At 43.3% G+C, this 24366-nt stretch overlaps 1 protein-coding gene across 3 annotated transcripts in view; it reads right to left on the bottom strand.

Moving 5' to 3' along the window:
* LOC111847555 (calsyntenin-2-like) overlaps nt 1-24366 on the bottom strand; it is a 102363-nt gene that overhangs the window by 5571 nt on the left and 72426 nt on the right. For all 3 annotated transcript variants that reach the window (XM_023818831.2, XM_023818832.2, XM_023818829.2), the window contains 10 exons: nt 19062-19211; nt 16129-16314; nt 13950-14207; nt 13321-13442; nt 8667-8829; nt 5906-6072; nt 4859-5007; nt 3873-4078; nt 2896-3063; nt 2661-2806 (listed from right to left, as the gene is read on the bottom strand). In XM_023818831.2, coding sequence (XP_023674599.1) covers nt 2661-2806; nt 2896-3063; nt 3873-4078; nt 4859-5007; nt 5906-6072; nt 8667-8829; nt 13321-13442; nt 13950-14207; nt 16129-16314; nt 19062-19211 — 1715 coding nt within the window. The remainder of the gene's footprint in view (nt 1-2660; nt 2807-2895; nt 3064-3872; nt 4079-4858; nt 5008-5905; nt 6073-8666; nt 8830-13320; nt 13443-13949; nt 14208-16128; nt 16315-19061; nt 19212-24366) is intronic.

The raw sequence follows: 24366 nt of genomic DNA, 5'->3' as shown, positions 1-24366 counted from the left end.
TTTACACTTGGCACAATGCAGTCAGGCAAGTACCGTTCTCCTGGCAACCGCCAAACCCAGACTCGTCCATCAGATTGCCAGACAGAGAAGCATGATTCCTCACTCCAGAGAACACGTCTCCACTGCTCTAGAGTCCAGTGGCGGCGTGCTTTACACCACTGCATCCGACGCTTTGCATTGCTCTTGGTGATGTAAGGCTTAGACGGAGCTGCTCGGCCGTGGAAACCCATTCCATGAAGTTCTCTACTGTTCTTGAGCTAATCTGAAGGCCACACAAAGTTTGGAGGTCTGTAGCTATTAACTCTGCAGACAGTTGGTGACTTCTGCACACTGTGCACCTCAGCATGCGTTGTCCCCGCTCTGTGATTTGCATGCCTAGCTGCTTAATTTTATATACCTGTGGCTATAGAAGTGACTGGAACACCTGCATTCAATGATTTGGAGGGGTGTCTGAATACTGTTGGCAATACAGTGTATGTTACTTTATGGTATTGATGTCTTAATAATTATTCTAAAATCTAGAAAATAGCACAAATAAACCTTCGTATGGATAGGTGTGTCCAAACTTACTGGTACTGTGTATGTGAGTCCTCTCCTCATTTCTTGCAGATTTCCTCCTGCAATCCAAAAATGTGGGATGTCTAAAATGATGATAGTGTGTGAGAATGTAATGGACTGGCTCTGAATGTGAGAATTTGCTCTGTGATGGATTGGCATGCCTTGTCGTGTGCTTTGTGCTTCTTGGAATAGGTTCCAGGTTCACCACGACCTGGTTATAGCGTGAAGGTGAATAAGGGCTTCCCTTCACATGGAGATCTGGCATGTTGGATATGGAGCTTTAATGAAAGTCTTTGGTTGAGTGTCAGTACATTTCCAGGGCACTTTTGTTAACTTACTCTAAGGTTCATTTGATTTGTCAGAGGAATTTCTGCACCTCGGAAAAGGTGTAAAATCACAGTTTGCAGGTAAGATTTTGAATATCGTGGCTTCGCTGCATGTGGACTACATTTTTCTCTTCTCTCCATTCAGGGAGTTGCTGATACAATTAATACAGTCATGCCCGATTTCCACGCTTTACAGGGTTTATAACCTTTTACATCTTCTCTTAAATAGGCACTACAAATATTATAATCCTTTATCTCATCCTTTAATGAATGTCATAAATGTTGTTGGATATTCTGCCACTATTATCACTCCAAAAGCAATTAGATTATCCGGCTGTAGTGTTATTGGGGGGGTGGGGGTGTTCAGCCTCTGTCATACTGAAAGGGAGCCTCCCCTGGTGTGTAACCATATCACTGTTGTGGCTTTATCAAAGCCCTTAACCCTAACTGCCCAAGGGACGCCTGCTGATCCTGCTACCCGACACCAAAATCTCCTCACTTGTATTTCACTTCTGCTGATAAATCAATGCAAATGTGTTCTGTTTAACCGTCAGTAAATCCAGACACTCTCGACACAATCGTTTACACCGACACATCTGTCCTGTTTCTGTCCAAATGCTTCCCTTTCTCCTGTGACCCTACCCCGAGAAGCACAGGCCCACCCTGTCTAACACAAATGCCTTTTTCATTAAACACTTTCACATGTCACATGATTGTTTTCCATTATAACAGAAAAAATGAGAATCATATCATCTTTTAATACATTATTAACAAGACTGACTTACACCTTTAGATTGCTATTTACTTCAGTCTCTTCACACCACAATTATTTTCACAAGCGTATGCAAATAATTATAAACTTCATAAATAATAATGGAACATGTTATCACTTCATATTCCAGGAGGACTGCATCTTATCATAATGAAATGCAGTTGTTTTATTTCTTGTAAATACAAATTTGCCATGACTACAAATTGAGATATTGTCTGCTGAATGGTTATATCCTCATGCATATGTATACAGTTCTCAGGCACCTCTGAACTACAGAGAGACATGTTTTTAAACTGAAGCGTCTCTCCACACGTGTAAGATTAAAACCACAGAGCTCTTCAACCATGTTAATTTCTGTCCATGGTTTTCGTCTGTTCTTGGGTGTTTTGAAACTTTTCTGCATTGTTTCGAACTAATTATAAGTAAAACTAGACTTAAAAAAACCAAACAAAATAAAGCTAATTAAAACAAAAGTATTAACTTTTGAGAAAAAAGGCTTTATAAATAGATAATTAGCTTCTAAGTGCTCTGTCTTTGATCAGTACAGATTCCTAGCCTTTCCAGGGAATGGTCTGACATTGTCAGGTCTCCCCAGCCTTTGCAGTAGAACCCAGTTCCGTGTGTCCGGACTACAGGCAGACTGTCTGCCCACTGAGAGCAAAATTGGCCAAAACTCTTTTCAGAAACAGGCAGCGCAAAGAAATTTTGAGACAAATTTAAAAAATTGCACTGTAAAATTAAAACCAGAAGTAAGCAGTGATTCCAGCTTCAGGACAATCCCTACTGGGGCCTTTAAAGAGGTTTGAGCTAGAAGAATCATTCTCTGAAATGTGGTGGTTAACTGACAAAAAGTTCTATGTGGTTCTAAGGAGCAACATATAGGTTTCAACCAGTGAATATTGTATATGACAGGCCTCAGTTACACCCCCCCCCCCCCCCCCCCCGAAAAGTGGCACAGCCATTAGCCCTGGACCCACACTCCCCCCACCCCTGCGGGCACTGACCTCCAGGTTGAACTCATTGCTGGTGTAGCGTCCGTTGAGCTCCGAGCAGGTGAGTCTGAACTTCCTGTCCCGAATGGCCTCAGGATTCCAGTGGTAGTACCTGACCTGCCGGATCACCTGCTCGTAGTGCACCATGGAGTCCACGCCTGTGAAGACGGTGAAGGTCGCCCGATCATGCCCAAAACCAGGAAATCCACTGAGCCCATTGCACATTGCTCAGGTGCGGGCTTCTCACCGTAGATGGAGATGCCGGACGAGGAATTGGTCACATCCAGATGCTTCCCTAGCAGGGCGCCAGGCAGCAGCTGCAGGCTCTCCTGCTGGGGGTTCAGCTCCTCCCCGACCAGCAGCACGTCGCAGTAGTCCAGGTTGTGGAGGATCTCCAGGACGCTGGCATGTGGGGCTGCGGACGTGAGCAGACAAAGCAGCAGGTCATGCCGTGTCATCTGGGACGAGGTGCAGAAAACACACAAAATACACAAACCCCTGGCTGACTTGCAAACCACTGCAATGTGTTGACTAAATAAATGCATTTAAGCATATTTCTCTGTATATTTACTCAATAAAGCCGCTGTGGACTTTGGAGGGACCTCTAGTCCCTTTTAATGTACGAAAGGTGCACCTGACTCAGGCATGTGAAGCATGTTATGGAGTGATATGATGGAGTGATATGATGGTGTGATATGATGGAGTGATATCGGCCAATTGCCGACTGTTCCCAGGAATCTGGTAGATGACAGAATGAAAAGAGAACTACAGATTTTTTGTCATCAAAAGTGCCACAGATTAAATCACTTTTACATTTTGAGGAAAAAGCCAACTGGATGCCAGTCCATCATAGGGCACACAACCATAATCAGAACTACAGGCAATTGAGAGACGTGGTTTGTTAGGATGGCGAGGCCAGGGCCGCCGCAGTGGCATGGATACCCTGGCGGATTCAACCCCCCCACACAATTTTTGTGTGGGGGGGTTGGAGCATGATGACATTTTGTCAGGGGGCCCAGAATTTCTAGGTTTGAGGAGGCATATGTGTTACCTGGGAAACCTGGGAAAGGTAAATTTCGCTTGACACTTTACTTGAGGAGGCACAAATACATAGTAAAACAATTACTAATGAAGTACAAATAATGAACAAATACCACAAACTGAATGAAGGTGCCACTTGCTTAGTGTCCTTGGCACTGCAGTCTGATCCAGCTGTGCCCGTACCTGTGGCGTCAATGTCGCCGGGCATCACGGTGCTGGTGATGTGCAGGTCAGGGAAGAGCGGCAGGCCGGCAGGGCCTTGCAGATCGTTCACCGGAGCAATCAGACGCCCCGTCCCGCTTATGGTGATCCGCGGCTCGGCAGGGGGAAGCACGATCAGCACGGCCTCCACATCGGGGATGGAGACGCAGGTGTCCTCCCCGAAACACCTAAAGGGACGCCGAGCAGCGTGGGAGTCACGAGAAAGGAGGTAGGGGGCGGGGCAAATGGGAGGTGCATGAGGGAAGGGAATGTGTACAGTGTGAAGCCAGTGTCCATTATCAGGGAATTACTATGTTCTGCTCGCAATTCGGGGGCGATGTCACCGATAGCTCGCAGGGTTTTCCGGCGTGGGCGATTCTGACGGCTCAAATCATTCAAATAAATGTAAGTTTAAATTTACAGGTTCATGGCGGAATTGCAAAAATACATCAGCACGGGGATCATCTTCATTTATCTGCTGAGTCCTTCCGCATTTTCCCCCTGTAATGGGATCTATGACTTTTTCCTAGGGCGTACAGTATATATGCTTTGTGTATCCCAGCAGGACTGGTGCCTCTATCGGTCCGGGGATTGATTGTGTGAATCTCCCCCTGTCATGTAGCTGTGACACAAAAGTGTCCTTATTATTTCTGCAGGGAGGTGGGCAGCAAGGGTGTTGAGGTTTCAGCTTTGGGACGTGCTGTGTTGCCAGTCCTGTTACATTCAGAGGACAACAGAAACTAACAATTCAGACATTCCACAAATAAACCAGTGGAACCTAGTTAGAGTACAGACCTGAGACTGTAAACATGCACATGGATTTGAAGATTTAAGCAAAGATTTTTTTAGGAATATCTCAAGGGGATGCATGCTTTTGAATGTTTTTTTTGTGTTTTGATGCTGTTTTCCCGACAACCTGTTCTCGACATGCAGAGGACTTTTCGGCAAACGGGGGGTGTCGGACTCACTGTGCCGTGGTGGTGATGTGGAGGCGCCGAAGGCCCGGGGTGGGAAATTGCCGGGAGTTGATGTAGGACACTTTAGATAGTGCCGCGTTGATGCTGTCCAGATCATCCCCTTCCATCACTAGGATCGACTGGGCAGGGTTGAAGTGGAACTGATCGTAGTAGAAAAAATGAAACAGGATAATGGTGATCACTGAAAATATTCTGTAGGACCAGTGTGCGAAATACGGGGGGGGGGGTTCTACACCCCCGATTAACCCATGAGACCCCCTGACAGCCTCAAAATCAAAATTTTAAGGGGGTCTCAAGATCGGTATTGCACAACAATTAGGAGATGGGGACCCCGCCCCGAATATTGACAGGTATTTGGCACAGTGTGTAGGACCCTTTAAGACACACAAAAAGGACAACAGAGAAAACTGCAGAAACAAGACTGCGGACAGGCCTGCTATAATCTTTATATTCCACTTGTAGGGGCTGGACCTCAGCAGCTGAGCATGTATTCCAAACACAGCAGCTCAAATAATCACCAGAAGCAGTAAGTCTCAACACATAACCACTGCTCTTTGTTCCCTGCACTGGCTTCCTGTTAGGTTCAGGACTGACTTCAAAGTTCTCCTACAGTACTTACTCAAAGGTCTAGCACCAGCCAACCTAACGGAACTGATTTATGTTTACAAGCCACATTGTACACTCACTTCACAGAATACAGACATCCATGTCATCCTACAAATAAATAACATAACAGTTTAGAGGTAAAGTCTAATGCTTACGGGGCCCCTATTTGTGTAAGGGTCTGACAGCTCATGTTCGGGATGCTGAATCGGTCTCAGTCTCTAAATGTCGACTGGTGACCTATTACTTCAGTTTAGCTAGCATACAAGATATGTAAATCGCCTTCGGGTGGCTCTGTTGTCAAAGGTGGTATATAAAAATGAATTGGACTGAGCAGTAATTCATAGCAATCAATGATTTTCATTGATCTAGGAATTATGCTGAGTGCAAAGCAGACAGATGGAGGTATGGCTGGCTTTCTGACAGTATGCCCACCTTGATGCCCCCTCCCAAGCTTTCCAGGGAGCTGATGTCTAGACCCTCCTTACAGGCTTGAAGACAAGAGATGACTCTTTGGTTTTCGATCCTACCCGGCCGGATGGTCAGACCTGACAGGCTTCCCCGAAAGTACTGGGTGAATCGGGGTGTGTTCACCTCACCACCTACGGAGGAAGAGACACGGACATAAGGCCTTGGAAGGAGGCTGGTGACCTCCCCTTACTAACCATTCTGTTTGTGATCTGTTACTACACAGTTCATTTTTAAATAGCTATAAATACACATTATTATTTGCAGATCCCTCATAATAGACAAAGTGCTAATGAAATTTTGACAACAAATTTGGGGAAGAGCAATCCAACGGCCTACAGATTGGAAGAGGTCAGTTTGTATCTCAATATCAAAGAAAGTAGAGTTTTCATTGATAGACAAAGTATTGATTAATATACAAACAGGGTTCAGTAAAGGCCAAGGAACAGACATTATTTCTCAGGTCAACATGTGCATTATTGATTAAACATAATGCCTTTTGATGGTGTTGACCATGTCCAACAAACATTCTCAGGAAAATGGGTGTTTGTCATGCATGCTATCGCTGCAGCTATTTAAATTACATGCAGAGCATAGAATGAGAGAAACTGGACTGGAAGAAGACAAGTGTGAAAGAAATAACCTTTGATATGCTGGTGACACCACATTTATGAGAAAAATAAAGGACATCTGAAGATGTTAGAGAACAGAGTGAAACAGACGAGACAATGGCTATATATAAAAGAGACAAAGGTTAAAACCAGAGGATCGGTAGCTCTCTCTAGTGTTGATGGTGATGACAGAGACGTTATAGACAGCTTTCACCTCCAGGGAACAATCACACTAACAAAGGATCCAGCAGTCAGGAAATACATTGCAGATTGACACTTTGCAAAGCTGTGATGATGGATTTAGGAAAAAAAACCTTCAAAAAGACTGATGCAACTCTAAGAACAAGTGCCAGAATTGTTCAGAATATGGTATTTTCTGTCACTTATTATGTGTGTGAAAACTGGACAATAAAGGAGCAGGACAGGAAGAGTAGTGATGTTTTCGGGCTTGTTGGAAAAGATGGTACCATGGACCATACGGAAAGCAAACAAGTGGATTCTTCAGCAAATTATGGCTAAACTTTCACTTGAAGCACAAATGATCGGAGTGAAGCTGTTTTATTTTGGTCATACAGGCAGTCCGCAGGTTACGAATGAGATCCGCCACAAAGCAGTGCGTGCGTTCATTATTACGAACTATTGTATTTAGCCCAAATTTTTTTGAACATAATAGGGTTTATGGCAATCCATTCGTACGTATGAGTTGTCCATAAGTCGGCCGTTCTACCCTGGGGACTGTCTGTATTACGAGAAGACCCAGTACGCTGGAAAAGAGTGCAAATTTTGGATAAGTTGAAGCTTAAATCAAAAAGCGGATGAACTGGCTTAATCATCACAGCAAAGACCTTGTCACTGGGGAGCCTGGGGACCCGGACAGAAGACGGATCGTTCTGGAAGAATCTCTCAGGTCACACTGACTTGACGGCGCCTAATACTAAGAATGATTTCTTGATCTGTACCCACTAAAAGTCAGGCTGACCAAACAAATCACAAATGCCCCAGTCTTGTAACACTTCAGTCTTGTGACAGAAGCTGTCAGCTGAATAGCTGTTCCGACAGTGAGACGCCAAATTTCCGAGCTCAGCGTGTACTATGAGCCAGTTGGTTTGGTCATGCCTCAGTCTGGCCGGTTCCTCTGTGTTACACTCTGCTGCTGTCAGCCTGTCCTGATACTCATATATATCTGGCAACAGTGATGGTGGAGTCTTCTGGTGTCCCGCTCCATTTAGCGGCCTGTTTTCAGAGTGGTCTTTGCCAATGGTCTGACTGACTAGAATCTGACTAGAACTTCGTTTGCCCTTTTGCTCATTTCGGCACTCAACAGCTGAGTTTGAGTATGTCATTGACAATGTGAGGGAGATATACAGATTGCTATCACTCTAAATATATGGCAGATTCAGACCAGGATATCTCAGTATGAAAAATTTTCCAGTAAGTTACCAATAAGAGCTATACAGCTAACAGACTTCTTCCTTCATTTGAATGAAGGAACGTGGACCTCACTTTGAATGGAAGAGGCTCCCCAGGTTTTAATAGGAGCCGCCATGTCTTTGATTATTTGTAGATGAAGGGGACGATTCCGGAATGTACTTCAGTTCTAATTGTCTGAACACTTATCGACTGTGCCTTAATGATGTTCAGGCGAGGGAGCCAGAGAGTCTGTGGCCTGTGAATCTGGACAAGCTGCTTCTCTCAACATTCAATTTAAGAGAAAAGCGAGAAATGGCTGTGGGGAATGAACAGAAGTGAACATCCTTCCTTCAAGTCGAAAAGCAGTTCTGTCAGTGTACACCATTAAAGCTGCAGGTAATTACGTAGGTTGTGAAATGATAGTTGTTGTTTTTTTTAATTAAATGTGGTCTGTAGCCCATAGTCTGTTGGCGGGCCATTTTCTTTTTGGGTTGTGTTTTCTCGACCTTTGTTCTTTTATTTTAAAAATGGAATTCTGATTAGCCTGAGGCTTAAGAACAGCATATATGGATTTTCTACAGCCCTATTTAATATCAATATTTTACTTCTGTTTTTTTCCCGCCTTTTCCCAGTACTTTGTCCGTCCATCCTTCCACAGGCCCTTGAATAAAGACTGTAGTGTATAGACCCCGCCTCCCCAGAGTGACCTTGCCAACAGGCCCCCACAGTGAGCTGCTCGTCAATCTGGGAGGGGTGGATGGGCCAGTCGTCCGTCACCAGGTAGGGTTCGTAGCTCACACCGTCCACAAAGAGCGCCACCCGGGGCGACTCTACGTTAATGACGTAGTAGTGCCACTCCTTGTCACAGATCTGTAACGAGAGGATAGTGCTTCACATATTAATGTCAAAGACTCTCAGGGAATCCTGTCACATCCGAGGTCAAGAAAGAAACCCCCAGATCCTGATTCTGATATCTACTCACTTGCTCACTAATTAACTAATTTAAGCACTAGGCACACTCACAGTCATTAAGTAACATACACACTCACGTGCTCTGCCTCACATGGTCACGTTAAAGGGTGGCAGGAATGGAAGGAACACATATATATACTATAGGCTTTGGTTATTTTGTTTTATTTTACTGATTATGTAATGCTAAAGCCACTTGTATTATTACTAGGTTATACAGATAGAAACCATCACTGATGATTGTACTTAATTTAAGTCGCTGAAGGGTACAGCAGCAAGGGCAGAACCTCCGGAAGTTGAACCCTTAAGGTTTACCGCCACACTGCTCTCTCCAGAGAAGTACATGTTTCATTAATTTCAGATGCAAAGGTGTCAGAAGTAAAGTGGTGTTCCTAGAAGTTGCTCTCCCCCCCCCCCCCCCCCCGAGGCACCTAGGTCTCCTCATCGAGGAATGGATCTTCTTCACCGCATGCATCATGGGCAGGGCCAAAGATGGCAGGCTGGGCCCCGTCAGTTCAAATGCATCCTTCAGAAAGCTGAAAGGCCTCTGCAGACGGGTTCCTGAACATCCAGAGTCTTTTACAGACTTGCCCTTAGGTCAGCCTCCCACCCATGGATGTGAAACCTTCACAGCAATTTCTCTTTTACCACCACAATGCCCAACATCACATTCAGAGCTGCTCCAGCTTTGTTCCCTGGCCCAGAATCCTCAGCAGGATACAGTGATTAAAGGCTTATGATCATTTCCTCACAGCGGGCTTGGGGTGGTGGTTTAAGTGCCTTTGCAAGAGCAAAATGTGCAGCAGCCCATAGACAGACGAAGCCATCAAAATGATGCTAATCGGAAAATCAGGAATCTTCTCCACTGGTCGTCACCCTCGCACTGGCAGCTTTCAGACCCCCAATGGCAGCAGAGATCAGAACTTATCAGGGGTCACTGATGAGCGTGTGTAGATCTATCTGATACCATGACATGGCCAGACAGATGGAGTCAAATCTTATTATGCAGAGTCAGCCTAAAAACCCAACAGGAAACAGGATATGCACTGATAACCAGCGAGACCCCCGAGGTGGAACATAAGGACAATTAATTCAGCATGATCGGTGACATGATCAATGTCCACCAGCTGACTCGGACAGCAGAACATGATCGGCTGATAGCCATAGATGCAAGTCATTCTAATTGGCGGTCCAGCCTGACTGATTAAATAGAAAGCTCCGACTTGTTGACAGCATTTATCGCTGTTTGTATGCTATGGCTATGTGCCTTTGTGTCCATCCTGTCAGCTCCCATCACGCAGTATGTGCCGGAAGGCGACTGTGGTTTACACCCCAGCGGAGGGACTAATTACCGGTGCAATTAAAAGCTGTTCCTCCAGAGGCCAAGTGGACCACAAACAACTTCTTCCCTGCCTGCTAATTTGTAGCGGGCCAGAGTGAAACCCTTCACGAGCAGCAAAAATAAACAATAAACCAGCAAAATCTAGATTGTAGACTTTTCTAAATGGTGCAAAGTACACTATATGGGCAAAAGTTCCAGGACACCTGGCCATTACACATACAGGAAGTTTATGACATCCCATTCTAAATCCATAGGCACCAATATGGGCTTGGTCCCCCCTTTCCAGCTATAACAGCTGCCACTCTTCTGGGAAGGCTCTCCATATGATTATGGAGTTTGTCTGCGGAAAATTTTGCCCATTCATCCAGAAGAACATTTGCGAGGTCAGGCACTGATTTTGGACGTGAAGGCCTGGTTGCAGTCTTCATTCTAGTTCATCCCAAAGGTGTTCAATGGGGTTGAGGTCAGGGATCCATGTGGGCCAGTCAAGTTCTTCCACAACAAACTCACCCAACCATGTCTTTATGGACCTTACTTTGTGCACTGGGGCACAGTCATGCTGGAACAGAAAAGGTCCTTCCCCAAACTATTCCCACAAAGTTGAAAGCATAGAATTCTCCAAAATGTCTTGGTACACTGAAGAGTTCCCTTAACTGAAACTAAGGGGCCAAGCCCAACCCCTGAAAAACAACTCCATATTATTATCCCTCCATCACCAACCTTTACAGGTGGCACAATGCAGGTAGCGATCTCCTGGCATCCACCAAACCCAGACTCACACATCAGACTGCCACACAGACAGATTCATGACTCCAAAGAACATGTTTTCACTGCCCCAGAGTCCAGGGGCGGATGCTTTACATCACTCCATACAGTGCTTGGCATTGCGCTCGGTGATGTTGGGATTCTTCAGAATGACCCATTCCTTCACAAATATTTGTGAACTTGACTGCAAGGCTAGGTGCTTGATTCTATGCACTTGTGGCAATGGGTGTGAACGAAACACCTGAATTCAATGATTGAAAGGTGTGTCCCAATACTTTTGTCCATATACTGTATGTCCGCCAGAACCTTCTGGTCTCTCTCCGCCGTGTAAAAATAGCCCCATCCATGTACGATCAGGTCACCTAGCTTGACGTGAGTGCACCGGCAGAACCTGCTCATGACCACTCATCAGTGACAGTTCTAGAGACTGTCTCCTGACTGCAGGCTTATCGGTGTGTCAGTAATCAGGGGCTTGACGATGATCTGTGTCCTGGGGGTGTGGTTTTACTTTGTCTTTTTACCTACTTAATGAAACAACGATCTGCAGCTAATGAGCCAGAGAGACCTACCCTCCAGGGCAGTCAGCATTAGCCAGCTGAGTAGGCGATCTCTTCGTCAGCCGATGAATTTTAAAGGCCCGTCAGAGGCGTGGAAGGCAATCAAAGTGCTTTGTCTCTGAGTGCAGTGCGTGTTCATAAATCAGGGCCGACCAGCATGCTGTTGAATAAGAAATGTACCCAGGATATGTGACCAGATGGCCGCCTGTCAAACATCAGGGGACGTAAGTTGCTGTTGGACCCTTAGGTAAGCACTGCTTGGGTAAATTTCTTGTGGAGTCTGCAAGCCCTAAAGAGATCCCTCCTGATACAATGTGGCTGATGATTAGCAAACTGTCTGCCAGCAAATATTCCCTCATGCATGATTCTTATTGAACTTCACTTCCAACTAAAAAAGTATAAAGACGTGACACTTGGTTTTGTTGTCAAGCTCAATATAAAAGTGTTTCATTATAATACTGAGGCAGGCAGTTCAGTGAAGACAGTTTCCTTTATGATATGCTTGGATCAAAAGGACCAAGCTCTCTTTATATTAGGAGGAGAACTATAAAATATAGAGCGATATTCTGATAAACCAGGGCTGGGCAATCTTATTCTGAAAGGGTAGTGCGTGTGCAGGATTTTGGGATAACCTTTTGGTCAGCTGTTCAAAGCCAGGTGTGAGGAAACTTCAGCCAATTGGTCCCCTAATTAATAATGTTACACCACTTGCAGAGAAAATCCGCATACACAGCAGCCCTTTCTGGATAAGTCCCCTGTGATAAACAGTCAATACTGGACATCTGGCACAAGTGTGGAGAAAATTGCAAAAATCAACACAACAAATGCAGGAACCAATGAGAGGTACTGAGGTCACACGCACACTGCTTGGAGGTGAGAGTGCAGCTTCCTGAGGGTGAACATGGTGCACATGTATGTGCCGGCGTGTGTGTGTTTATGGGTGTGCAAATATGCATGTGTACATAACAACACAAGAAATTTACAAACGAGAGGAGGCCATTCGGTCCATCAAGCTTGTTTGGGGGGAACTTAACTAACAGCTCAGAATTGTTAAAATATTATCTAGCTCTGATTTAAATGACCCCAGGGTTTTAGCTTGTGCTACACTAACAAGAAGACTATTCCATACTCTAACTACATGTTGTGTAAAGAAGTGCTTTCTCCAATTCATTTTAAAATGTTCTCCCGCTAATTTCCACTTATGGCCACGAGTTCTAGTATTTAAACTAATATTGAAATAGCCATTTGGCTGAACAGCATCCAGACCTGTTAGAATCTTATATACCTGGATCATGTCCCCCCTTAGTCTCCTTTGCTTGAAGTTAAACAGATTCAGCTCAGCTAACCTCTCCTCATAAGACATTCCTCTAAGACCAGGAATCCTTCTTGTAGCCCTCCGTTGCACCCTTTCCAAGGCAGCAATGTTCTTGTTAAGGTATGGTGACCAAACCTGCACACAATATTCTAGGTGGGGTCTTACCAAGGAATCACCTCCCTTAAACTCCACACACCTAGAGATGTAACTCAACATCCTATTGGCCTTTTTTATTGCTTCCCCACACTGGCGAGAGTGGGACATGGAAGCACCAACATACACACCAAGGTCCTTCAAAGTAAGGGTAAATTTGCATACATGTGACTAGAAGTGTCTGTGCAACTAGGTGTTTATATCTCTCTGTGAAAACAACCATTAAATCCCCAACAGGTGATAGCCCCCCCCCCCCCCACCTGTTCCAGTTTCCAATGGAATTCGGCTGGCCGGAAGGTTCCGCCCTGCGTGAAATCCCTCCTCAGCAGGAACACCAGCCGGCAGTTGTGCACAGAGAGGGCGTAGTGATGCCGGTTCATCTCTGTGTGGAAAACACATGGTGACACGCTGAAATAATTCTAACATTTTGTTGAACAACTGTGATGGGAAAGGAAGGCCTTGGCTGCTGACAGAAGGTTAAGTAACAATTATAAAAGGTTCAACCTCCAAAAAAGCCCATGTGGTCACCTCATTGGCTCAAGTCAGGAAAAATAAAAATCCAACTAAGATACAGACCACTGACTGTATGCTTATCAAACAAGGAAACAGAAATATTATGAGGCTTTAAATAAGCCGAGTGTATCAGCAGGGTGTCCTGTGGCATCATGGGTGTTACAACAATAATAAAGTAAAAATGTTCTGCCCCAAATTCAGGTCATATTGCAGCCCTCAAGAAAACCCCACCGCCTATTGTCAGCTCCTTCACCATCCTCTCTTCCAGATATTCTCAAAGTCATTAGTTCATCCCCTACTTGTCTGCAGGCTCTTTCGTTGGCCTGCTACTTCCCACACCCTCACCCAAACACGGAGTTCCAAACCACAGCCTCACCAGTTTTGTCCGAGTTGCAGAGCAGAGTCTCCTTCTCGGCCCGCAAGCCTGGACTGGGCCCGTGCTTCATCCAGGTGGCGATGGTGAACTGGTCCGTCAGGTTCTGGGGCACGACCCGGTCCGGGATGTTGGCTGCCTGCCATCCTTCGAAGCGGAAGATGAGGTCGCTGTCGCGCCCACTGTCAGTTAGCAAGGAGGCCGTCCAGTTGGTGGCGCTACTGGGAGCCGGCAGCAGGTCCATGCTGCCTGATGCAGCCCCTGGCAATGATACACCTTCCTTCAACATTTCCACCGACTGGACATAATCCAGATTAATTATATCTTATTGCAAAAAACGAGATGGTTACCATAAAAATGACTAATAATAAATCTTTCTAAAGAGAGAAGATATAATGTATGAGGTCAGTCAAGGCTCTCCCTTAGTGGTAGATGTAAAGAAACCCCATTTATTCATGAAAAGTATTCATTCCTTTCCGTACTTAAGTAATTAAGACCAATGTTAACAAAGAATACAAGCTCACATCCAGTATGTGGCTGAGTATGTGTGCTGAGCTTCTTCCCCGTCATCTACTGATCCGTTTAACACTGATCATAATGCAGAATGCATACTACTTATGCAGACTCTACAGACTTCCTGCTCCAGAATCTCACTGACCATATGACAGAAAACGCGTAAGCAGGTCAAATGGTAAGATGGGGGCACAGTTTATAGATTTCTGCCTGCCAGTGGAACGACCTGCGACAGTGTGACCTCAATGATTTTTCCTGAGAGGCGTTTTGACAGAAATAAACAGATCTGTTTATTTGATTTTGGATGAAATCACCTATCTGTGCAGTAAGCTGTTTAGCTAATTCAATTATTTATACAGTTTCAAGGTGTTCGAAAATTATGAGTCTTTATTACAAAAACAAAGTGCTGTTCTCTTTGTCCTCGGCGCTGAATTTTCTTTCATAACAATCAATATGGCAAGAGGCCCATCAGCCCGCCGCCGGAGCCCTGTACCGTTTTCCGTGCCAGAGCCGAGCTGGAGGCCGTCTACTGGAGAACATAACAGTTTTCATTACTGCCGATTGATTTTTCTTAGCAATAAATGCACTTGCGGGTTTCTTCAAGGAGTTCCTGAATCTGCTTCGAGGAGCGTGTCCCCCGGGGACCGAAGGGCACGGGGAGGTCGTCGCCGTCAATCCCGGAGAATTCCAGAAAGCCGTATGAAGATGAGGCCCCACTTATTAGAACCTTCTCTTGCCCTGCCTTCTTTACCACTTTCATCAAAATTTTATGTCGACGGGCAAGCTTCTAAAAAGCTATCATTTCAATAAATTCCACAGCTGACATATTTGCCTAGTGATACAGAATGCTCACACATCATTAATCTCGGTAAAAGAAAGCTATTAGCTTTTAGAGTTAGATTTTATCTTTTAAAATAAGAATTAATATAAAGTGCTTTAAAAACCTCTTCCAGTCAGCGAGATGCCTTTTATGATACTTCTGCATCAACTTGGTGTTTCTGTTTGAAAATGGACGATTTATTTTACTGTAGATGAGTTAACGATCACTGTGCTTTCGGACAGCGGTTAACAATGCACACTGGAGAAGGGTGATTGTGTTCACATACTTTTATGATTATTGCACACTTTTTTTGATGTGCTTTAATAGTTGTTTACTGTGCGTTTCCTGCAGGTGCTACTGCAGACTATGACGATTCACCTGTGGTGATGGGTGCTGCTCGGCGAGTGGGCGTGTCAGTTTGTGACAAGGACTGTAATGGCTACAGGGTCATGGGTTCGATTCTCTCCCCTGGCTGTTTGTATGGAGGCTGTATGTTCTATTTGAATGGTTTTCCTTCTGCTGTCATAAAAACATGTCTGCAAATTACCTATAGTTGGAGATTGTGGGTGGAAGCATTTGTCCTGTGATGGACCGGAGTTCACTGCCGTATGTGCAGATAATGACTATTAAGTTAAAAGGTTATGGATAATGGATGGGTGAGAGTCTCTCTATAGCAGATAATAGCTGCTTAGTTGACATTTTAGTCCAGAACAACTATTATTTTCCAATAATACACAGAATTATACCAGAGAAGCCCTCACCTCCTACACTGATGCCTGTCATAGGATACGGAACTGTGGTTATAAATTCTCATCCTCGATGCAACCCTGGCACCCACAGGAAGCCTACCACAGAGTTTCTGCAGGGAATTTTCCGAGTAAGTCTCCCGGTCGCAGCCCTTCCCAATATGGCTGGTCTGTAGCTCCACGGTGGCCCGCACTGAGGACACAGGCTCATCGCACGTCTCCAAGTGCATCTTGGGAAACAGCTGCTTGCTGCCGGTTCCTGGTTCATAGTCCACTCGTTTGTTCCAGCCTGGCAGAGATACAGATATACTCAGCCAGGTGGGATGCATAGGCTTAGGTTATGTGTACACTGAAAGAAAATAGTAAGATGTTAAAACCTGGTTTTATTTATTTATTTGGTATACGGTTATAGCAAGAAACGCAGGAGGAGACTACAATTCATACAAGAAAGCAGTGTTTTTCCTCATAATTACTCACTCATTATGTTACAGCGCAATTTCGCTACAAGGAATTTCAGCCTGAAAAGTTGTCATCACACATTAGCAGGAAGGCAGGTGAGATACACCCATACCACTTGCCACAGTGTTCTGTCTGTTACTCACGTATCTATAAACACACACAGCTATTTACTTATCTCTTGGCATGCTGAGGTTCCTCTGTCGAGAGCAAGAGGCTTGTGTGCATCAGGTAAGCTAAGACCTACTTTGCCTGAAATACTCAGCTTTACCAGGGAACCTGATGAATGTAAACACTACAACAAACAACAGTGCCGGGAGACAAATCCCTCAGAACGGAAGGTACTCGACATGCTACTGTTGCTTCAGAAAAGAAAATCTGAAGCTGCACTGCAAAGATCACTGCTGGGAGATGGAATGTAACATTTAATGCAGATGTAAAAGCTGGTTTCCAGATAAACTTCAAGACAACAGTCATCATTGTCAAATACCAGAACGAGGTCAATATGTGAGTGAAAAGCCCTCAACCATGTCCAACATCGGAACATTCTTTGAAAAAAAGGTGTATCACAGAATCTCATTGATTGGGATTCAGTGATTAAGAGGTGTGTCCCAGTACTTATGTCTATATAGTGTTTAATGAGACAGACTGGATTGTGCCCTCAAGGCTGGTTAAGAAACATCAATGAAGTGTGATATGCTGATGACACCACATTTATGAAGAAAATAAAGCATACCTGAGAAAATGAGAGAACAGAATGAAACAGATGAGAATACAGCTACTGTACATGTAAAGGAAACAAAGGTTCAAATCAGAGGATGAGTAGCTCTCTTTAATGTTTGTGGAGAACATAGACATTATAGACAGATTTCACCTGCTGGGAATAATCACACTAAAAAAGGATCCAGCAGCCAGGAAGTAAGTTACAGGCTGGCAATTGGCAATAAATCAACGGAAGGGCTGATGCAACTTCAAGAACAAAGGACAAAATTGTTCTGAATATGGTGTTTTCTGTGACTCCTTATTAACGGGAAAGCTGGACAGGAAGAGGTCTGACACCTTTGATCTTTGGTGTTGCTGAAGACTTTGAGAATGCCATAGGCCGCAAGAAAATTCTTCATCAAATCAAGCCTGAAATTTCACCTGCAGCATAAAGAACCAGCCTGAATCTGTCTTATTTTGGGCATATTATGGTAAGACGCAGTGCACAGACAAGACCATAATTTGTTATGAATATGCCTTTGAGAAGCCTGAAGGCCAAAGTTCTGGAGGAGCGTCACCTCTATGGTTGCCAGGAGTCAACACAGACATTATGGCACCTAATAATGACAAAAGGATTCAGGGGACCTAAATAGACAAAATCTGGATAAAATTATTCCATATCCTGAGGTGGGCTAAGCCATTACATACTCTGCAGTGTCATTCTCAACCCAACTTCCACTCGCGCCACATTTTCAGGACTGTGTGGCCCTGCATACCATTACTAACCGAAGTAGATGATACAGTAGCTTAAGTACTGCTAGTCAAGTGTAGTCAATGACTCACGAACCGGCTCCTTGATCTTGCCCAGTGCTTTAATCCCATGACTTAAAAAGTGGTAAAATCTGTTAACCTAATTCTGTGTCGGGAGAAATACACTGTCAGAAAAAAGGGCACAGCCCTGGTACAGTTTTGTTCCCCAAAGTACAACATTAATGCACCACTAGTAGTGCAAAAATCTCCTCAGCGTGGTCCATTTATATATTTAAAAAAGTACATTTACCTACAGCTAGGGTACAATTGGCAGACCCTTGAGGGTACTGCCCTAGTGACAAGTAATTGTACCCTCAAGGGTACAAACTGGTACTTTTTTCTGACAATGGACACAATTTGCTTGTTTTTTCCATTTTATAATCCTATAATCTTTATAATCACTAAGAATACTTCTGCGTTTATCCAACGTCAAGACAGATACACAGCTCTTCACTTTGGGGAGTGGGCTGTTTATACCCTCAGGCGTGTCTTGACTTGCCCAGAAAAGAGAGAAAATTAGCAAAGTAATAAAGATTAGTCCGCTCTAGGGAGATCACACGGCTCGAGGCGGCATGAGGAAGGTGCAAAAAGCCAGAACCCCCGAGAAGGCAAGAACAACAGGGATGCCCTGCGGCAGGACACAGCACGGTACTGAGGACGGCCGTGAAGCTACCACAATATTTTAGGGGCAGAATATTCCCCTGCTGTGGGAATGGAACAATGAAACCAGTGGTGCTAATACAGTGAGGATTACGTGTATGGAATGAGAGCGAGGGGAGCTATCAAGCCTTATTATCATATTATGTGTAGACCTTGTTTATTACCCAGTATCCTTTGCAAATGCTTATGCAAATTACATGTAGACCCCTCTGCAAACTGCAGCATTTCTCAACTGAGGCCTAGACCTTGTCACCCAAAGGGGCCAGACACCCATCCCCACCCATCTCAAGACAGACTCATATAAAGACCCAAGCATCCTACCCTGTCAGCAAATCAAGTCACGAGCATCTCAATTCATCTAATAACACAGACAATAAGGATCAAAGAGGACCTGAAGCCACAACCTACCTTGCCAGCCGGGTTTACAAGCAGGTTTAACGTCAATGCGCACAAGTGCGTTCTCTCTCGCTCTCTGCTGACCGCAGTCAAAAGCAGTCACCATGATTTTGTAGCGCCTCTGCTTGTCATAGCTCAGCCTCTCCGTGTTTCTGATGTTGCCTGGAAGAGATGAGAACCTGTTAAGGTCATTCAAGGATAGCAGTAGTTTATCCTCTTGTCATGGTTGGCAAGCAGCTGAACATATTAAAACTTCTTTTCCGTTAATTCGTTTAAACGTTCAATTTCATGCATGTAGAAAGACAATTAGCGAACATAAATTGAGGTTTTGCTCTGAGGGAAATTGTCGCATTTTGTGTGTAAACTCAAAACTTTGTTTTCTTGGTTCAGTAATCATTTGTCTTTGTCTAGACAGAGCTGGTTAATTAGTTGTATGGGTTATGCTTGGCTTGAGTGAGACAGAAACTGTTTTTATTTAGATAAAAAAAGCATCCTGGCTCTCAGAATTTTACACCCAAATTTCTGTGCTCTTTTTAGCATGGAAAAGATGCTACTGCCAAAGTAGTTGAACACTTGAGTAGCTACTTATCTCTAAGCTCCTCTTTCAAATTAAATAACTGCATTGTGGAGAAGCTTCTCCAGCACTCAGCACTGCCATGCCAAACTGCGATCCTTTTGTTCTCGTACAAACCTCCCACGATCCCTTCCTGCCATTCTCTGCAGGTTGTGCTGAGTCTCTGGCCAGTAGTAAAGTCTCCCTGTGTGCCAGGCACAGTCCTTCTGTCTGAGGGCTGTGTTTAGTAAGCGCAGTGTGCTGGGGTTATATGTCCATGCTCAGACACCGAGGGACATGGGGCAGTATATGTCCTACAGCTACAGCCCATGTGGTCATTTGCTTAAACCCAGATATTTACTAGTGTGGGTGTTGAGGCTGACATTTTTTTTTTTAAAAACTATATATATATATAGATTTAGCCATGGACACTTTTGACTTTTACTCTACTACATCTTACAGTACATACTTACATTTGTATTCTACTACATTTCTACTTAGCATTGTGTTATGTGTCACAATCACATTGCTGTTTTTATAGTCGAATAACGACAGGGAAAGGTAGTGATGGGACAGATAGTACCAAGATTTCTGAGCTTTTTTTGTCAAAGTAAAGGCCAGCGACTCGAAGCAGGGAGTAGGTGTCGGAGGTTTCCAATCCTATCAGCTCTTAGAACCTTTTATAAAAGCAAGATGAAACGTTTGGGTGTCCTGTATTTCCCAGTTAGAGAGACTGATTGCTACCCAGTTTGTACTACATACAACCAAATGGCCCTGGAAATGGCAGGAGGTGATCCTCAGATGCTTGTAATCAGGCTGACTGATTGGTGAATCGTGAATAGCACGTTGATGATGTCATGACAAAAAAGTGCTAAAATCTGCATCCTGCGGCCATTAGCTGGTCAGTCTTATTTATCACTTTGCTATATGACCGAAATCTCATATTCCGATGAGGACATATATTACGAAATAGCATATTTTCTGTAAATTCAATGAATAAATGGTTTATATAAAATGACCACATGGAGAGACCTATTTCTTATTATATTTTGAATTATTCACTTGCCAAATAAAAGATACTTACTGATATTTCATTTTTTTTTCTTTTAAAGTGGTACCTTGGAACATGAACTTAATTCGTTCCAGAAGGCTGAAAGTTGCGATTTGGTTGAGGTCCAAGCAGAATTTCCCCATAAAAAAACAATGTAGCAATAAACATGAAATAAATGAAAATTCATTAACATTTTGCCTGTATTGACCTGAGCTGTAAAACAGCAAACAGTAAGTGGCAGGTGGAGAGGAGGAGGGATGGAGGGATTATTCTTTGGAAGGGGAGATGCAACTCGATCCGTACAAGTTTTAGCGGGTCGGTATTGTTTTGTCGGTTCCAGTTGTCGCTAGATTTTTTCAACCGACCGGTTTGAGGTGCAGATTGGTAGCTCAAACACATTTCAACCCACACAAGTTTTAGCGGGAACGGTCGAGTTCCAAGGTTTTGGTCGAAGTACAAGTCAAAAAAAATTCAACAGACCCGTTCGACGTCCGCATTGGTCGTTTGAGTTAAGAACATAAGAACTATACAAACGAGAGGAGGCCATTCGGCCCATCGAGCTCGCTTGGGGAGAACTTAACTAATAGCTCAGAGTTGTTAAAATCACTGGTGAGAATGAGACATGGATTCTACTGTATTTCGAACCTTTCTGCAAACTTCCAATTAAGTGTGTAACAAAATATAAGATATTAATGTCTAAAATATAAAAACCATTAACTGTGTGGTAAAGACAACATTGTGAAATGTCGCTCAGTGTACACATGCACACAGCCTAGTACACATGTATCCGCTGATTGCAGTGAAAATCGGGGCCTTCGTGCAAATTTCCTGCTTGCCTACGTGCCATGAATAAAACTGTGATTTGCGACACAATGAAATGAATGATAGGTGTTTCTATCGTCACATGATACTGTATGTATTGTCATATCGCTCAGCCACACACATATATCAGTGCTGGAATTGTGTGGCTGAGAGCATGTGCTCCGCTTAAATGTGCTAATCAGTATTAATCATTGTAGCTGTTTAATTATGCAAACCTAATTTCAGTTAACACAATGGAAATTATACTTTTGAAGTACTTATTATAAACTAGCATTTCATATTTCCAATGTTTAGACTGGAAAATACAACACTATCATACCTGAGTTTTTGTATTTAACAAAATATATGTACAGTAGACACTTAATGCCATGTTATACAGTTGCATCAGGGAACACAAGTTCAAGTACTTTTACTTTAAAAGTATATTTACAAGCAAGTATTTAGTAAAGCAGAAAGGTCAAAGGTGTACCTTTAGTAGAATACAAAACCCATTTCCTGAAAAAATCGGATATTATTTATTTAATGTTATTTAATTACGTGATTATTCATTATTTTTATTATTCATTTTATTTTTATTATTTTTATTAATTTATTATTTTTGTCATTTAACTGACAAAAGTACAAAGAAAGATTTTCAACAGTTGTAGTGACCAACTTAATTGTATTTTGTATATATAGGCAAGGTTAAAATTTGATGTCTGCAACCCACTCAACGAAAGTTGGGACAGAGTTAAAAGTGCACAGAATATTCCAGTAATGGACTGCATTAAGCAGGTGAATTGGTAGCAGTTGAGGTCTGGGTATAAAAGTAGCATCCATCAAAGGCTCAGTCTTTGCTAGCAGGGAGTCGTGGCTCACCCCTTTGTGCCAGAATCTGTGAAATTATTGTTAGTCAGTTCAAAAGGAACATTCTTCATTGCGAGATTGCAGAGAATTTAGGTCTTGCAACATCTACAGTACATAATATTATGAAAATATTCAGAGAATGCAGAGACATCTCAGTGCGTAAAGGGCAAGGTCAGAAATCACTGCTGAATGCATGTGATTTTCGAGCCTTGAGGCGGCATTGCCTGAAGAACTGTCATGCTTCTGTGACAAATATAGCCACCTGGGCACAGGAGCATTTCGGAAAACCACTGTCACGCAACACAGTCCGTCGCTGCATCCAGATGTGCAACTTGAAACTGTAACGCATGGAGGAAGCCATACATCAACTCTATGCAAAAATGCCGGCAAGTTCCCTGGGTCCAAGCTCATTTCAGAGCGATCAAAAGACTGTGGAACTGTGTGCTGTACTCAGTTGAGTCCATATTTCAGCTTGTTTTCAGAAAAAAACTGGCATTGAGTTCTCCTTGCTAAAGATAAAATTGACCATCCAGATTGTTATCAGTGAGAGGTACAAAAGCCAGCATCCGTGATGGTATAGGGGTGCATCAGTGCCCATGGCACGGGACAGAAGGTACCTTTGACTCTGAGGCATATATTACGATTGTAGAGAGACATATGCTGCTGCCAGTGCAGATCTATCTCCTATTGAAAATGTATGGTGCATCAGGAAGAGGAGAATCAGACAACGGCAACCACAGACAGCTAAGCAGCTGAACTCTTACATCATGCAACAATGGAAAAATTTCCAATTGCAAAATTACTACAATTAGTATCCTCAGCTCCAAAACTCTTAAAAAGTGTCATTAACAGGAAATGTGACGTGACACATTGGTAAATATGCTTCTGTCCCAACTTTTATTGCATGTGTTGCAGCCATCAAATTCTAACTTTGCATATATTTACAAAATGCAACTAAGTTGGTCAGCAAAACTGTTGAAAATATATTTTTTAAAAGGTTCATATAAAAGTTCATTTGAATTAACATATAACTGATTTATTGTATTTTAGAAAATATCCCAGCTTTTCTGGAAATTGGGTTTGTACATTTTTGCCTGTTTATTTGTTGTCTTAGTTTACTTTGCTTGACAGGGCACAAATACTTAGTAATAAATGAGTTACTACTGAAGTAGAAATCATGAACCATTCATGAACATATATAACTCCTACTTGAAATAAAACATGCACCATGACTCATTTATGATGAACAAACATGGGATCAGCATTTAACTTGTGTTATTCATTACTTGTTACTTCAGTAGTTCTTTGGTTGTTCCTTCAGTAGTTCACAAAGGTTTACAGAATTAACAGATATAGTAACAAATATAGTAACTGCTTGAAATAAAACATGCATCACAATTCATTAATGATGAATGAACATGAGATCAACATGTAACTAAGTCTTAGTTTGTGGTTAATTAATACATAAGTAATAGCTTAATACATTCCAGTGGTACTTTAGAACACAAACTTAATTTGTTCCAGGAGGCTGGTTGAGCTGCGATTTGGTGGTCCAAGTCACCATTTCCCCATAAGAAATAATGTAAATGAATTTAATCCCTTCCAGAGCCCCAAATGATTGCCTATTTAAACTTATCTACCTACCTAACTAATGATAAAAAGCATTAACAATCAATGTAACATACATGAAAAGCACACATACAAAAGTGATAAATATGATAAATGACATCCCAATACTCCGAAGCGAGAGCTGACACACATTCATCACTAGATAAAGCAAAAAAAGTCATACCAAATACAGGAACACAGCTTTTACACATCAAACTCGGCTGAGAGGTACTGCGAGACTGAGAGCGATTCATAGGCATCAGCAGCACAGTAGGTCTGTTTGTCTCTGTGTCAGCCCATCAGAGACGCCTCTCAATCTGTACAAGTTGTAGCGGGTCTGTTTTGTTTTGTCCTGTTCCGAGTTTTCTCGACCGACCCACTTGAGTTCCGAATTGGTAGAATGAACGCTTCTCGATCCATACAAGTTGTAGCAGGAA

The sequence above is a fragment of the Paramormyrops kingsleyae genome, chromosome 21, assembly GCF_048594095.1.
Source record: "Paramormyrops kingsleyae isolate MSU_618 chromosome 21, PKINGS_0.4, whole genome shotgun sequence".
Classification (NCBI taxonomy): domain Eukaryota; kingdom Metazoa; phylum Chordata; class Actinopteri; order Osteoglossiformes; family Mormyridae; genus Paramormyrops; species Paramormyrops kingsleyae.
The sequence above is the reverse complement of the archived record's forward strand: the minus strand, read 5'-3'. Positions and strand labels throughout refer to the sequence as shown.